Below are 16,520 nucleotides of genomic sequence, written 5' to 3' on the forward strand. Positions count from 1 at the left end.
GTTATGGTAGGCTTATTACTCTTGCGCGCTATCCTTCCCAGACAGACAACAGAGATTTTCGGGTACAGTAATCATTGAATAAGTAGTTCGCTTCAGTATGGAGAAGAAGAAGAAAAAGAAGAAAAAGAATAAGAAGAAGAAAAGAAGAAAAAGAAGAAGAAGAAAAGAGGAAAAAGAGAAGCTCGAATAAGATTACTGTTCAATTGCTCTGAAATATTAAAGAAAAGGCGAGAATTGATATTGAACCTCATAGAATCAGGAACTTGCAAAAAACTGGAAATTGAAAAGTTGAAAGAACCTAGCTGCTATGAGACTACCAATACTTGCCAATGCTCTCATAGCATTGTTTGCCTTGAGCTTCTGTGCTGCCGAACAGGTGAAGTTTGACATCTTGGCGGATCTGGAGGACACAAGTCAATGGTTCAACTCAGACTTGGAACACCAGTACTCTCATTTGTCCAATGATTCGTTACTCTGGGGTCCATATAGATCGGCCTTATACTTTGGCTTACGTCCAAGAATTCCGAGATCTCTTCTTTCAGGCTTGATGTGGTTCAACATGGACAATTACGACTCAATTGGTAAATTAAGGCACTTCTATGAGCAAGGAGATAACATGAAAAGAGCCAATTGGGTATCTTATGATCCCAGAATCGGTGGAAGACAGATCATAGACGATGTTGATTCGCACATCAAAATCATCATCGACTTTGTCAAGAGCGAAGATGGAAAGTCTTGGGGTGTAAAAGTGAAAGCTGTACCTCATAAGGGTTTTGAGAACGTCAAGACATCGTTCATATGGTATTCTGGTTTAGAAAGTAAGAAGGATAATGATGAAGATAGAGATTCTTCGTCAGGCTATCTTAAGCTAGAAAACCAAAAAAATGTACTTGGATACAAAGGGAATGTCAAGCTTTCTGGAGTTTCAGAAGAGTTGGGCTTATTCGAAATTGAAATTAATGACGGGCCTAAGACAAACAAGCATCCTTCTTCGGGGAAGATTATGGATCCAGACTTAGATCCCTCTAGAGCACACCACTACAGTTTACGTGTCCCTAATGACAACGTATGGAAAGCAAGAGATATCTTCATCACAATGTTGCAGGAGTCCATAAAAGACTTGGTCGAAAAGTACCCTCAATTCAGTGAATTCCCACCTGAACAAGCATTCATCATAAGAGACTTGCATAACTTCGAAGGTAATCTCCACTTTATTCAAAAAGTCTATGAAGGTGCTTGTGAATTCGACGTTGTATATACGAATGCAATCACCACTTCGAATGACAAAATTACTTTCGACAACATTAATGTTAAGATAAAAAGAGCATTAGATGGTGTTAATGAAAAATTTGAACAAAAGTTTTCTTTGAACAAGCCATTTAATAAATCGAAGAAATTTAAGGCATTTGGTAAAGAGCTCCTATCAGGTTTATTAGGCGGTATCTCGTATGTTTATGGTGATCATTTAGTGGACCGTGAGACTGTATTTGATGAAGATTCATTTGAGTCTTATGAACTAGTAGGAAGTTTCGAGGGACCTCACGAATTATTTACCTTAGTACCGTCGCGACCATTTTTTCCAAGAGGGTTCTTGTGGGATGAGGGATTCCATTTGTTGCCACTCTTGAAGTACGATTCGGACTTGGTTTTAGAGATTATGAAATCGTGGTTTAACTTAATTGATGATGGCGGATGGATTGCTCGTGAACAGATTATAGGTCCCGAACTGAGATCTCGAGTTCCTAAGCAATTTCAGGTTCAAAGTCCGGAAATTGTGAACCCACCTACATTAATGCTTGCTTTTACCTTCCTACTAGAGAACGTGAAGGGAGAAAATGACCTTGGTAGTATCGACGAACCAAATACTGTTGATGGAGATGAGCAGGTCATTGACAAAAGCCACTTGGGTCAAATACTTCTCAATAATCCTGAGCTATTGACTAATTACACGAAAGAAATCTACCCCAAGTTGAAATTGTATTATGAATCTTTCAGAAGAACCCAACAAGGTTATGTGGAAGAATTTGATAGAGGAACAAACAGAGAGGCATATAGATGGAGGGGACGCACAGTATCACACTGTCTTGCCAGCGGGATTGATGACTATCCCAGGCCACTCCCAGCAGATGTCGCAGAGCTCAATGTTGATCTTCTTTCCTGGGTTGGTGTTATGTCTAGATCAATGAAGATGATCGCATCTCTTTTGAAATTAGAAAGTGATGTTTCTGAATTTGGAAAGCATGAGAAAGATATCATTGAAAACTTGGAGCGCTTGCACTGGTCTGACAAAGACCAGGTTTACTGTGACTTATCAGTGAACGAAGATGACGAGAATTCCCATGAATGCCACAAAGGGTACATTTCCTTATTTCCATTTTTGACGAAGTTGATTCCAGAGGATAAAATACACAAGCTAGAAGCTATGATAAATTTGATTGCCGATCCAGAGGAGTTATGGAGTGACTTTGGTATTAGATCTCTTTCTAAATCGGACGAGTACTATAGAACAGGCGAGAACTATTGGAAATCGCCCATTTGGATAAATATCAACTATTTAATAATTGATAGCATACAGCACTATTATGGCACTTCTCATACGCACATGTCAGAGGAGCTTAAAGAGAAATTCAAAACGGTATACAAAAATTTAAGAGTCAATATAATCAACAACGTGGTTGATAAATGGGAATCTACTGGTTATGTCTGGGAACAATACGATGACGCAACTGGTAAAGAAAAGGGTGCTAAAAACTTTTTAGGCTGGTCCTCAGCTGTCTTATTGATGATGAATATGCCAGAAGAACTCTGAGTACGTAGAATACTTATTACTTTTATAGAGGAATACACATATACTTGATTATCTACTTCCCCTCCTTAGTTGGGTCGGCCTCAAATCTTAAGTCCCAGCCAATCTCAGGGCCTAATCTTGGCAAAATCTCAGCAACACTTTGAACATCCTTATCACCACGGCCGGAGACATTGATGACAATGTGTTGGTCCTTTGTCATAGTTTTGGCTAATTGAACACCACCATAGATGGCATGAGAAGATTCCAAAGCTGGAATTATACCTTCTAGTTGAGATAACAATTTGAACCCTTCTAAAGCCTGAGCATCAGTAGCCGCAACGAAATCGGCTCTTCCGGTACTCTTCCAGAAAGCTAACTCGGGGCCGACACCAGGGTAATCTAAACCGGCAGAGACAGAGTGGGTGTCGTGCACTTGTCCATCAGCATCCTGAAGGACGTAGGTTTTGACACCATGGAAAACACCTGGAATACCCGCTGTCAAAGTAGCTGAGTGACGTTCAGTATCCAAACCATCTCCACCAGCTTCAACACCCAACATTTTAACTTCAGTGTCGTGTTCGAAAGGTGAGAACATACCAGTAGAGTTGGATCCACCACCTACACAAGCAACAACAGCATTGGGCAACTTACCATCGTTTAAGGCTTTGAACTGCTCCTTCGTTTCTTGACCGATTACACTTTGGAAGGTTCTGACCAAAGTAGGGTAAGGGTGAGGGCCAATGGCTGAACCAACTACGTAGTGAGTTGATTCCAAATTCGATACCCAGTATCTAAAAGCTTCTGAAGTAGCGTCTCTCAAAGTTTGAGTACCATTGGTGACAGCAATCACCTTGGCTCCCAAAATTCTCATTCTGAAAACATTCAAGGCTTGACGTCTAACATCTTCAGCACCCATGAACACGGTACATTCTAAACCGAATTTGGCACATGCAGTAGCAGTAGCAACACCATGTTGACCAGCACCGGTTTCTGCGATAATCTTTTTCTTTCCTAATCTCTTAGCGATCAACACTTGAGCTAAACCGTTATTGATCTTGTGAGAACCAGTGTGATTCAAGTCTTCTCTCTTCAACCAAATTTGAGCACCACCAGCATATTCGGATAATCTTTCAGCCTTGTGCAAAGAGGAAGGTCTTCCAATGTAAGAGTACAAAGATTTAAATTCCTTCCAGAATTCAGGATCAGCGACGGCGCTCTCAAAACCTTTTTCTAATTCAGCCAAGCAGGTGTGTAAAGCTTCAGGTACATATTGTCCACCAAAGTCACCAAATCTAGGGTTGAACTTGTGCTCTTCTTCAAGAATTGGTTTTGTTTCCTTTGATCCTCCAGCAGTAGCAGGTACAAATGTTGATGGGGCATGGGAAACGTATTCTTCACCCAAAATGGACTTCACGTAGTTATAAGCAGCAGTACCTCTTTCTCCAGACTTGGATTCACCGAGCAATGTGATTATCTTAGAACCAATTACAACACCATCAGCGTCCTCACCAACGGTTAAGAAGTGCTCTCTAGTTGAGACACCGAAACCAACAGCAAGTGGAGTAGATCCGGCAAACTTTCTGACTCTGCCACACAATTCAGAGATACCGGTAGAGACAGTGCTGGAAGCACCAGTAGTACCCATCTTCGAAACCACGTAGATAAATGAGTCGGCAATTTCACCTAACACCTTTAATCTCTCATCAGTAGTAGCTGGGGCTACTAATGGGACGTAAGACAAACCATACTTGGCACAAGAAGATCTGAACTTGATGGCTTCTTCAGGAGGTAAATCTACAACGATAAAACCGTTGGCACCAACCTTGGCCGAGTCCTCAATCAACTGGATCTCACCATATTTCAAAATAGGATTGTAGTATCCCATTAAAATAATTGGGATGGTAATACCAGCAGATCTGGCTTGTTTAACTAAGTCCAAACACTTAGGAACAGTGATACCATTTTCAAGAGCAACATTGTTAGCCGCCTGAATGGTTGGACCATCAGCGATAGGGTCTGAGAAAGGAATTCCCAACTCGATGATATCTACACCAGCATCTTGCATGCCCTTCATGATAGGAATGGTGTCCTCAGTGGTAGGATAACCAGCGGTAATGAAGGTAACTAAGGCATTACGGCCTTCTTTCTTGCACTTGGCAAACGTTTCTTTCAACAAAGCAGACATTTTAGGGGAACTTCAGGCAGTTTTGTTACGTACTATAGTACCTAGATAATTCTGCTATCAACACTTGTGGGGCATCAGCACTCTTATATTGTAAATCCAATAAAGTTCCATGTTCGATTTTTCATTTGCGACCGAAAATGTAAATCGTACAATGAGTCAGTTCAGGGTAACCCCAGATGATGGGCTTAGTGAGTAGCCATTAGTGGTGGATGTAGGAGTTGTATAGATAAGAATAGAGATGGGATGGGGCTACAATCGGCCAAGAATTGGCACCGGGTGACAAGGAAGATGTATATTATTTAGTAATTGTCAGTAGTTCTAGGAATTAATTGCAGTAACTTAGCGTTTTGTTATCTGAGATTCGGTATCTATCCACAGGCTCACAGCATAGGGAAAAAGACACTGCTACATTAATTACTATATAACAATGGGCTGGTTGGCAGTATTGCCGGTTTTTTCTCCTAGAGCACCATTGGGTGGCGTAGGCTTGTTTATAGAGTTGCTTCTCTTCATTTTGGAATTGGTAGTGACATTGCTATTGGTGTTACCTGTAACGTTATTGTTAGTAGCATTGCTGCCCGCGGACCCCACACTAGTACCTGCAGTGGATGTGGTAGTACCATTTGATGTAGAGCTGGCACCGGATACTGAGGCCTTGGAGGAGCTCACAGAACCCGAATGCTGTGGAATGATCTCCACTTCGTGTCCGAGCTTGATTTGGGCCAAGTTGATGATGGGAAGGAGCTTATTGTACTTCGCACAGTAGTCCTTTATGCTTGTTTGAACCGTTTTCAACCGCAGCACCACCACTCGGTAGTACTCATGCTGTGACTGGTTCTGTGGTATAGTGGCTAGAGCTTTGATGAGGATGGACATGTCATTACGAAGAATGTTGATCTCCACCTTCAACCGTTCGAGCTCATTGAATATCAAATTCGGATCGATTTTACCAGATGTGATTTCGTCTATCTTTATGAGGTCTGGTAGCTTGGCCGAGGGGGTTCCTAACAGTGATGACATGGTCAACAAATGGATGTATGCAAAGGGTGAGTGTCAAGTAACGATGAACAGTGACCGTTGAAGAAGAAAAGTTGCTACGAGTCTAGAACTGGAAATAATGACGCTGCCAACCAAAAGTTCTATGGCTTAACGATTCGTTTCTTTTCTCAAAATTGAGTTACTGCAGAATAATGTTACGTTGCGGTGCGGATGTATACTTTGCAATCTTATTATGCTGATATTGCTTTATGTACAGTGTACGTTTATTATTCAGACTTGAAGCCAGAATGGATTCATAATGAAGACCAATAAGGTTGTCACTACCCTTAAAACAAATTAGTAATAAGTAGTAATAAGTACAGCTAGATGTTGTTGGGATTATTTCTTGTGACTAGTAGGAACCAATTCTGGTGGCTGATTTTGAATTGAAAATAAAAACCACTGTACGAGACTATTTTATTGTATGTACTATGTTGTATTTCTTCTACCATATATTTTATATAGAATGTATTGCAAGAGTATTAGCAGTAGGCATTATCTCACTGACTAGCAGCAGTCTTTCTGGCTCTTATAATCAAATTGGAATCTTCTCTTTTCCAAGAAACATTGTATTTGTTCACTAAGGTGTCATAGGTGACTCCGTTGGGAAGCATATTCTGCTCAAGCTCTGCAAATGGTAGATTGAAATAGGACTTATTGGTGCAATCTATAAATTGGCGGACCATATCATTCAAACCAAAATTCATGATGGTAGATCTGGCGTTGTCGCTCTCTGCATTGTAAAGTCGTATCCAATTGTAATAGTCCTTATGGACCCAACTCCTCCAAATCTCGTAAGTCTTGGAGGAGCTGCTGGAGTTGATTGTGCTCAAGTATTCAAAGTATAACCGTATGCTTCTTGCGTTGTCTTTGTTAAAATGTGCAACATGTAGCACTAGTAACGTAGCAATTTCTTCGACTTCTTCTTTGGTTATCAGGTAACTGTGACTTCCAGATAATTCCGGAGTTGAGTTCTTTCTTGTCTCTGTAATCTCTGTATTATACTGTGAAAGTAGATTCATTATACAAGGAATGTATGTCTGATGATAGCCAATGGAAGCAGCTAATCTGATAGAAAACAAGAAAACTTTCTTTGAGAAGTCATTAGGCGGTGCAAAGAGTAATGCTTCTCTTAATTTACGGAGCGAACTCAATATGGAATCAATTGTAATGGAGCTGTTCCCAGGTTCATGTTTCTGTGTATCTGCTTCTGCGCTTGCTGATTTCAAGTCCTTTTCATCTAGAAACGACTCAATCTTTTCATTTAAAGTCGAGGTCGTATTGGAATTGCAGTACTGGATGAAAGTGGAGAGAATTGTATTGAAATACGCCTCACGTTCTTTCGAACTCCGTTGTAGTCTATCATCTTCACCTCTGCTGATAAAACCATACTTCTTTTCCTTCTCAAACTTCTTTTGATCCTTCTTAAAACGTAGTGATCTCTGATTTGCTTTCTCTATTTCCTCTTGGGTTAGCACAGGAAGTACTTCTTTGACGTCTTTGGTGCCAGTTTGCCTCTGTTGTCTCTGTCGTGGAGGAACGTATTTGGCGCCCATAGCGTTCTTCTCAGTTCTGGAACGGGTATCCTCTTCGTCTCTGTTGAAACCATGATCAGAAGAAACTTGTCTATTTCCTATCTTTCCTGTATTTCGTCTATTCCCTCTGTTACCTCCATGTGTTCCTCTATAGGAGATGTTGTTATTCCTCTCATCCTCACTTCTCTGATAGCGATGTTCTGAGCTGACCTCTATCTTGGATTGGCTAGAGAAAGATCCTGACCCTGAACCACTACTTGATTCTAGCAGCTGTGTAGTATCATCTTCTTGAGACATCACGATGTTAGGTGTTTGGTCCATATATATGGTTTCCTTTTTAACTATCTTTCTTGATAAGAAGTCAGTGGATCATCTTTATAAGTGAGGGAATATTTTTGTTAGAGATGAGAATTACCCAGCAATTAGACACCAATAAAGCAAAGTTATAAATGATCTATGTTAGATGAACGATCTTACGTGAGATGTATGTCATTGAATAGCATTTTGTTTGAAGGATATATATATATATATATATTTGGTTGCTTTGCTTGTCCCCCAAGAAAGCTTCCTCTACTAATGGGGGGCCTTAATAAGGACTACGTGATTAGTGCTTTAACCTTTAGTGTATATTTTGACCTTTAGGACTCGGAGAATCTCCGCCTAACAAAAACCAACTTGGGACAATAGAATAGGAATGCCCGATGCTTGCCGCCGTTGGTCACACAACGAGATTCAAGAGAAGAGGTGAATAACTAGTAATATTTAACAGAACAAACATCGCGGTATTAGAGATACTTCTTTGGCCCCAATCTCAGAAACCATTGTACAAAGGGGCTCCAATAGAAGCTAATATATATATATGTATCAAACAAGCGCTTATTTGGCAGCCAATAATTGAGTGAACTCTTGGATATCTATCTCACCGTCGTTGTTGGTGTCAGCTTCCTTGATCATTTGGTCGACATCAGCGTCAGACAACTTCTCACCGATAGAGGTCAAGACATGTCTCAACTCAGCAGCGCTGATCTTACCGTCTCCGTTTCTGTCAAAGACTTTGAAGGCTTCGGCGATCTCTGCCTCGGAATCGGTGTCTTTCATCTTTCTGGCCATCATGGTCAAGAACTCTGGGAAGTCGACGGAACCATCGCTATTTACATCAACTTCGTTTATCATGTCGGTCAACTCGCTCTCGGATGGGTTTTGGCCCAAAGATCTCATCACGGTACCTAATTCCTTGGTGGTGATCTTTCCATCACTATCCTTGTCGAATAAAGAAAAAGCTTCCTTGAACTCAGCAATCTGCTGTTCGGATAATTTCTCAGCCTGGAAATAAGGTTAGTATGGCTGTAATAGTCACAAATAGCCCATTGACGCGTGAATCTGCTGTGGTGATGCCAAATAGAGACTGATGGTCTCGTCTAGGAATCACACTGGGTGATCGCAATGACTCAGATCAGACTGTAGCACCTTGCCGCTCAAATTCTAACCATGCGCTTCGGCAGTCTCGTTACTTACCATTGTGGTATATTTACTGGATTAATTGAAATCAATTGGGGTATCGGGGAATTCTGCAAATGACACCTCAACCTTATTCCATAGCATCCTTCTCTGTTTATATATATCTGTTTTTTTGATTTCATCATTCATTTCAAGCGGGTAATTATTGGCATCGCGTACACGACCCTGAAATCGCACTAAGTTTGTGATTCGTGTCACACCTATTTTTAGGAAATTGGCCCCTGTAGACAGCAGACACCGATACGACAATCTATCCGCTTATATAAGAACAGCAAAGATTGAGTGGGAAAAAATCATTTGACCGAGTGTTGTCTTCTTAGACAGGCAAGAAAAAAAGAGTGAGATTAGAAAGATTTGGTTGCTGCAAAAGGGCTGCTAAATTTTAATTAGTGTACGAGCACCAGTTAAGGCTCACTTTTGTCAGATATTTGCAGTTGGCATAAAATCTACGGTGGTGAGGATATATAAGGAGAGAAATAGGGATTGTATGCTTTACATAGAGTTGGCACAGATTTTACAGAAAAATGGATATCGATGAACGTAGATGCACATGGAAACGAGATTGAAACGCGTTTGGGTAACGAGTCTGAAGGCGACTACGATGAGTTTAGGACGTTCCTTCAGTCTCTAGACGATGAAGAGTTGATCTCCCACATTAACTCGCAGCTGCAACAGCCGGGCTCTATTTTAAAAAGCATCAATGACGTTAAAGCGGCTTCTACCCCCAATCTGACTCCAAAAAGATCTTTAAATATTGAACAGCTCGGATCGTTCGACGGAAGGACCTCTACTCTTAGTTCAGATCCTTTCGATGATGGCCTCGACCATGAATTATTGGGTTCTTTGACAACCACAGCATCCATCAATAACCACAATTCAAGCCATACAAGGAAAGAAGTACATTGGCCCGAGACTGATCATGAGACTAAAGAAGAAAATGAAAGAGATGTTACGGAACAGCTACGTTACGACACCAACGAAGAAGAAGAAGAAGAAGAAGAAGAAGAAGAAGAAGAAGATAAGGATACAACAGTTGGTGAAATGCACCAATTTGGCGATTATAGAACCTACTTCGAAACGAAGCATCTCAAACAACAGCAAATTGATGACGAATATGTCAACTGGGACCGTGATAGACGAGCAGATATTAGTGGAGGTGATATCCAACCTTTGAAGCCGATCTTTAGTGGTTGTGTGGTCCATGTGAATGGACACACGAATCCCTCGATAAGTGAGATCCATCGCTTGATCATATTACACGGTGGAAAGTTCATAAGTTTCTTGTCAAGTAAAGGTTCTGCTACTCATATAATATGTGATAGGCTAACGCCAAGAAAGAAGATAGAATTTAGAAATTACAAAGTTGTTAGGGCACAATGGGTTGTTGATTGTATTAAAAAAGACACCTTATTAGACTGGACTAATTATAGGCTAATTGAAAGTGTGGAATACGGTCAAAAAAGATTAGATATTGGCACGGCGGAAATCAGTAATGAAGAGGAGGCTGCCGCAATTTCTAGTGACCTGGATGTCGAAAATGGTTTCTTACCGCTTACCCAACAAAAAGAACAAGATGGTGAAACTAATGGACTCGCTGAAGATGACGAAGAAGTAGCGGATGCCATGCGTCAGGTTTCTGGCACTGGTGAAAAAACCGTTCTAGATGCAAATCATCCTGACTTTTTGAAGCATTTCTTTGCGAATTCTAGACTACATCACTTGAGTATGTGGAAGGCCGACTTAAGACTAAAATTCTTCAGAAGAATCCTCAAAATGAACAAGAGTGCCAAGCCCAAACCTTCTAAAAGAGTTGGTGAAAATGCTGTTATTATGCACATTGATTTTGACTGTTTTTTTGCAACAGCATCTTGTCTTAATCATCCAAAACTCGATATTACAAGGGATCCTATCGTCGTCACCCATGGAAGGAATTCATCAGATATTGCAAGTTGCAATTACGTTGCAAGAGCATTTGGAGTAAAAAATGGTATGTGGGTATCCGAGGCAAGGAGGTTATGTCCAAATATAGTGCGGCTAGATTATGACTTTGACTCCTATGAGAAGTATTCCAGCGAATTCTACAACTATTTGGTTTCATACGATATTTTTGACCACATTTTTCCTGTTCTGATAGATGAAGTGCTTATCGATGCTACATCCTATTTCGAATCTATGGAAGGTGATTTGGCTGCGAATGTTGCAAAACTAAGTGCTAGAATTCGTGAAGATGTTTTCAAGTTGACAAAGTGCACTGTCAGTATTGGGGCTTCTCATAATGTCATGCTTGCAAAATTATCAATTCGGAAAGCAAAGCCAGATGGGCAGTTTTTCCTTCATGATAATGTAGAGCAATTCTTAGATCCACTTTCAGTAAAAGACTTGCCAGGTATCGGGCATAGTATTACTGAGAAGTTGGCAGAGGAGATTAAAAATTCTTCTACTCTGGACGTCAAGATAAGAGAATTGAAGGAATTGACAAAGACTCGTTTAATGTCAGTATTCGGAGAAAAAACAGGAACTAAGTTATTCGAATATGCAAGGGGAATTGATAACACTAGTCTTGAGATTGATACCACAGATCCAGAAGCTGTATTAGGACGAAAATCTATTTCAGTTGATGTCAATTTCGGCATTAGGTTTGAGACTATTGCTCAGTTGGACAATTTCTTAATCCGTATGTCAAAGGAATTATACTCAAGACTAATTGCCTTGGGTATTTGCGGCTCAAGCTTAACATTGAAGTTGGCAAAAAGGGCAGAAGGTGCTCCAATTAATCCACCAAAATTTCTTGGACTGGGTCGTTGTGAATATATTAGCAAGTCTTCAAGACTTGGAATACCGACGAATGATTGGGGTATAATCGGTTCCGAACTTAAAGCTATTTACCGTATGCTGAATGTTCCGGTTAAAGAATTGCGTGGAATATCTATTTCGATGACTAAGTTGAAGGATGTGGATACTATCAAAAGCTCCAGACAAATGCAACTACCATTCAGAAAAGGACGGGGAATGATTACCAAAGAGCCTACTGTTACAAGAGAGCACAACAAGACCCCAGCTCCAACGAACACTCTAACTAAGGAGAAGAAAGAAGGTGTAACATCTGTACTCCATGAGCAGTTTGGCAAAGAAGCAAACGTGGATTGGGAGGTCTTCCAGGCTTTACCTTGGGATATCAGGCGAGAAATACAAAGGGAGCTAGAACGGCGTGGGTTGATGGTCAAGACCTATAGTCCCGTCAAAGCTCCTCTTGGTACAAAATCATATATGCAACAGTTGATTCCAACTCAAATAGGATCAGCCCCAAAATATGTGAGGGTTCTTGAGACGATAACAAAATCTCCCACTAAGTCCCCTAGTAAGTCTCCTAGCAAAAGGCAAAGATTGTCACCCATTGCAAAGAAAGAGAGTATATATGAAGACACTCAGTCTTATGACTCATCCATATTGAATGAATTACCATCATCTGTGAAGAATGAAGTAATTAAAGACATTGAGTACAAAAAGAAAATTAAAGACTACGACATGACCTCTCTTCGTGACAGGATCACAAGAAAGCTCGAAGACTCTAAGGCGCAAGTCTCTGAAGTGTCGTCCGAGTGGTTGCTGGCCCAATCCACTCTTCGGAAGCTCCCAGTCTTTTTGAATAATAAAGTGACGTCTTTACAAATGCAACCGTTACTCTCCGAATGGGTTGAAATGTCCTTGTCCCAAAAGGGTCCGCACCAGGACGATATAGCCGTATTTGCTGGTTACCTCACCAAACTAGTAAGCCAGAACCTCAATATCGCTTTATTATTGTTAAGATCATTTAGAAAAGCATTGGCTTACCACCAAAGCTTACTTGATATGAATCTGTCTTTACTGGAACAAGATCGTGGCTTTCTTATGGAAGGTATAAAGGATTGGAACAATAACTTGAACGCAATATTTTGCCCCATAGTTGAAGATTACTGTGTAGCGAATAATATTGATATTGACCTATAAGTATCAAGCTCAAAACTCCAGAAGAGATTCTTAGACTGGTTCAAGAATACCGTTTGGTTGAAGTAAATAACAGCGAGGGAAGTTAGGCACAAACTGAAAGACAATATAGGATTATGAAACCTTCCCTTTTTTGCAACTTCAAATAAACATGTATAGTCCGTGCGACTTGTAGATCGTAAAAATTAGCAACATTTATGAGTTGCTTTTCCATTGCTTATTGAATTATAAATTAGGTGCCATATGCGAACAAGTGAGAGTATAATTCGATATAGGAAGGGTAGGTATTATGGCGTATACGGATGCGAAAAAGGAATCCCGTGAACGTAAGATATGGTTGATATATTCTGAAAGAATGTCTAAGTTTTGTGATTTACTTCCAGCAAATCAAGGAAGACAATCCCTTGTATCGTCGCTTATCAAGGCTTACGGGTTGGAAGAATCTTGTGTGAATACCCTTGGTGACTACCGTGCTTCGAGGTCCGAGTTGGTTGCATATCATGATGCTGGCTTCATCGACTTTTTGTTGCAAAAGAGACCACATATAGACAAGACACTACCAAATTACAAAGAAATGAAGCAATTGCTTGAGGAAAAGGTCGTTGAACAAGATATTCAACTGAAGAGTTCTGATGTAGAGTTGGAAGAAGAGCTAGAAAGAGAGAAATGTGAAGAGTTTGGATTAGAGCATGACTGCTATGTATTCCCATTCATGGATGAATACGTTAGGCTCGTGGCTGGTTCAAGTATATTGTCTGCAAAAACCTTGGTAAAAGAGTCATCCTTATCTTCGCAGAATATCGTTATAAACTGGTATGGTGGGAGGCACCATTGCACTAAGCGGAAAGCTGCTGGTTTCTGCTATATCAACGATGCAATCCTAGCTATAGGACTTCTAAGGAAAAAATTCAGGAAAGTGTTTTATCTCGATCTTGATTTACATCATGGGGATGGAGTAGAGTACGGGTACGAGTATTCTAGGAATGTTTTCACCTGCTCCATACATAGGTTTGACGTCGGCTTCTACCCTGGAACGGGTTCTTTGAAGAGCTCTCAGAAGAATAAAGTCAATATACCGACGAAGCGTGGTTTGAGCGATGCAACAATGAACTACATTGTCAGTCAAATAGTTTTCCCGCTCATTCAAGAATTCAAGCCAAATGTAATAATACTACAATGTGGTTGTGATGGCTTAGGTATGGATACGCATAAAGAATGGAATATGACTATAAGCGGTTATTCCAAGGTTATAGAATCCATTATTCGAAAGTTTAATCCAACACCGTTTATGCTACTAGGCGGTGGTGGTTACAATCATACGGAAACTGCAAAATGTTGGACATTCATAACAAAGTCGGTTATTGGAACTGACCCGACTTGGGATATAATTCCAGAACATTCTTATTTAGATGAATATGAGAAGGATGGGTTCCGATTCTGGTCGGAAGAAAATAGTCAACCATTGAAATTGAAAGATGAGAACGATGAAGAGTATTTGGAAGAAATTAAATCCTATATTTCAAGTCTATACAATTAAAAGTTCTATAATCTACCTTCATTTAAAGTCATACAGGAAACGTGAGTTCAAGGTGTTAGCCCAATTTTCATCCCATCTTAAATTACTCTCGAGAATAGCTCCATCCCTCAATTTTTGTAGTAAATGATCATCCGTAAATGCTTGCACAAGAAGCCTGTAAATCTCTTCCGTGTGCTGAATGCTGCTATCGTCAGCCTTCTGAGTAATCAAACCATTCACACCCTCCTTCACTAATTCATCGATAGATGGAAAATCTAAAGATACCACTGGAACACCACATCCAAAGAAATCAACAATTTTCATGGGCAAGTCAATTCCACTAGACGACGTATGCAAAGAAACTCCCAAGTCTGCTGTAGATAATATAAGAGGATAATCCTCCGACGAAAGCCATGCTGACTTGATGATCACCTTATTGGAGAACTTTAGTTCAGTTACTCTCAGTAAAAACTGATCTTTTAAAGGACCCTTTCCCGTTACAATCAAAAGTATTGGTGGCAATTTGGGGGTTAAGTCGTACTTTTTCAATGCTCCCAAAAGAACATTGAAATCCTCGTCGGGTGTGAAAGAAGTTGAACTCATGAGAATCTTATATTCGCCAATATTCTCAATACCATCAAATATGTCATGATTCTTAAGAATTTCGGACCTCGAGATATCCAATTCTGTAATTGGCTTAAACTGTGGACCTGGTCTATCGTACAACACTGTAATAGGAGAGCCCTTGAATCCGAACTCATCCCTCAAGAACTTTTTCATGCTCTTCGTAACAGTGATATGGAAATCAGCAAATTTTCCTAATACCTTTTCATATGTTTTCACCAATCTGACCAAAGGATGGTTGAGATTCTTGAAGCGCAAGTTTAATATGGTGTAATTCAAATTGTGCCAGTCAACAATTAACTTCGAGTTCCTGCTGAAGATCTTAATGAACAAAATGACAATTAGCAAGATGGGAACCGAAGGAGGATTCTGAATCATAATGAAATCGCTTCCACGGAAACGCAACAACAATTGCATTATTTGAATGAATTGGTAAGCCACTTTCTTTATTGCAAACAATATATATGGGAGATTTTGGCTATTTTTCACCACGCTTATCGGACTGATGTCTACGTTAATATCGTCGATTATTTCCAACGGTGGTTGCGTTTCCAAGTACCCACATAAATTGACGAAGTATTCGAGCTTGGAAAAGGATCTCGCATGATAACACATCCTAGGTGAATGACCTAAGTCTCCTAGCACGAAGATGGAGATAGTCCTCCTTTTTCCAGAGTAAACGCCTTTAGATGCAAAATATGGAAACACTATATAAGCCAACAAGGGTAGACAGAGGTAGAGGCCAATAAGCCACCATAACCATGGACCAGTGTACCAAAATACGTGGTCAAACCCAGTGTACTTAATGAACTCGACCATTGCAAGGTAGGAGAGTATCTATGCACTGTATCAATAGAGCTGATAATACATATGGATTTTACATAGTCAACTTTCAAAACGAACAGGACTACCCACCTAAATCCTGAGAAACTGGTTAACAGATATACAGGAACAGACTTCAAGTTAAGTACTGTTGTAGGTTGCATCCTTTCGTTGAGTTCACTTCTTGACGGTAGAAGTCGTTTAATGCTACTATATAAATGTAGACAAAGGTATATATCTCTCAAGTTTTGTTTTACCGGTTTTGGATGGTCTGCTCTCTGAAATACACCGCTTTGTATAGACGCACTTCGTGTTTGGAAAGGTTCTTTATGGCAATTGCTGCAAATTGGCTACAACAGGTTTATTGCACATATACATAAGAATTGAAATTTAAGACAACCTCGTTTATCCAGTGGAATTCTATTTGTGATTCAAATATGTGGTTTATACTTTAAATGATACAACTCCTTATGAAAACTAGAACTACTCAATAGCTTAAAGAAATTAACA

The 16,520-nt window shown here is 40.1% G+C and overlaps 8 protein-coding genes across 8 annotated transcripts; 3 read left to right on the forward strand and 5 right to left on the reverse strand. All coding sequences in view use genetic code 12, as the record gives it.

The window, feature by feature from the left end:
- Positions 1 to 106: 106 nt before the first annotated feature.
- Positions 107 to 2,843, forward strand: CWH41 (Cwh41p). Its single transcript, XM_064917583.1, has one exon. It carries the CDS (start codon positions 308 to 310, stop codon positions 2,807 to 2,809), a length of 2,502 nt encoding a protein of 833 aa, XP_064773168.1. The 5' UTR covers positions 107 to 307; the 3' UTR covers positions 2,810 to 2,843.
- On the reverse strand, positions 2,844 to 5,245 carry TRP5 (tryptophan synthase). The gene has a single exon (XM_064917584.1). The coding sequence runs from the start codon at positions 4,971 to 4,973 to the stop codon at positions 2,862 to 2,864; it is 2,112 nt and encodes a 703-aa protein (XP_064773169.1). The 5' UTR covers positions 4,974 to 5,245; the 3' UTR covers positions 2,844 to 2,861.
- MED3 (Med3p) lies at positions 5,182 to 6,252 on the reverse strand. Its single transcript, XM_064920618.1, has one exon. It carries the CDS (start codon positions 5,991 to 5,993, stop codon positions 5,391 to 5,393), a length of 603 nt encoding a protein of 200 aa, XP_064773170.1. The 5' UTR covers positions 5,994 to 6,252; the 3' UTR covers positions 5,182 to 5,390.
- Positions 6,253 to 6,511: 259 nt separating this feature from the next.
- On the reverse strand, positions 6,512 to 7,567 carry RJT20DRAFT_98561 (uncharacterized protein; the record flags this gene model as incomplete). Its single annotated transcript, XM_064921726.1, has 1 exon — positions 6,512 to 7,567. One exon carries the CDS (start codon positions 7,565 to 7,567, stop codon positions 6,512 to 6,514), a length of 1,056 nt encoding a protein of 351 aa, XP_064773171.1.
- Positions 7,568 to 8,123: 556 nt separating this feature from the next.
- On the reverse strand, positions 8,124 to 9,186 carry CMD1 (calmodulin). The gene is made up of 2 exons (XM_064917585.1): positions 9,062 to 9,186; positions 8,124 to 8,869 (listed from the first exon to the last, which is right to left on the reverse strand). The coding sequence occupies exons 1-2, from the start codon at positions 9,062 to 9,064 to the stop codon at positions 8,423 to 8,425; spliced, it is 450 nt and encodes a 149-aa protein (XP_064773172.1). The 5' UTR covers positions 9,065 to 9,186; the 3' UTR covers positions 8,124 to 8,422.
- Positions 9,187 to 10,059: 873 nt separating this feature from the next.
- RJT20DRAFT_129777 (deoxycytidyl transferase) lies at positions 10,060 to 13,132 on the forward strand. The gene has a single exon (XM_064917586.1). It carries the CDS (start codon positions 10,106 to 10,108, stop codon positions 13,049 to 13,051), a length of 2,946 nt encoding a protein of 981 aa, XP_064773173.1. The 5' UTR covers positions 10,060 to 10,105; the 3' UTR covers positions 13,052 to 13,132.
- HOS1 (histone deacetylase) lies at positions 13,092 to 14,585 on the forward strand (the record flags this gene model as incomplete). Its single annotated transcript, XM_064915918.1, has 2 exons — positions 13,092 to 13,646; positions 13,701 to 14,585. Exons 1-2 carry the CDS (start codon positions 13,338 to 13,340, stop codon positions 14,583 to 14,585), a joined length of 1,194 nt encoding a protein of 397 aa, XP_064773174.1. The 5' UTR covers positions 13,092 to 13,337.
- Positions 14,552 to 16,050, reverse strand: ALG1 (chitobiosyldiphosphodolichol beta-1,4 mannosyltransferase). Its single transcript, XM_064919046.1, has one exon. It carries the CDS (start codon positions 16,005 to 16,007, stop codon positions 14,604 to 14,606), a length of 1,404 nt encoding a protein of 467 aa, XP_064773175.1. The 5' UTR covers positions 16,008 to 16,050; the 3' UTR covers positions 14,552 to 14,603.
- Positions 16,051 to 16,520: the final 470 nt, after the last annotated feature.

This window comes from Scheffersomyces xylosifermentans (assembly GCF_036884685.1).
Source record: "Scheffersomyces xylosifermentans strain CBS 12540 chromosome Unknown RJT20scaffold_6, whole genome shotgun sequence".
NCBI lineage: Eukaryota > Fungi > Ascomycota > Pichiomycetes > Serinales > Debaryomycetaceae > Scheffersomyces > Scheffersomyces xylosifermentans.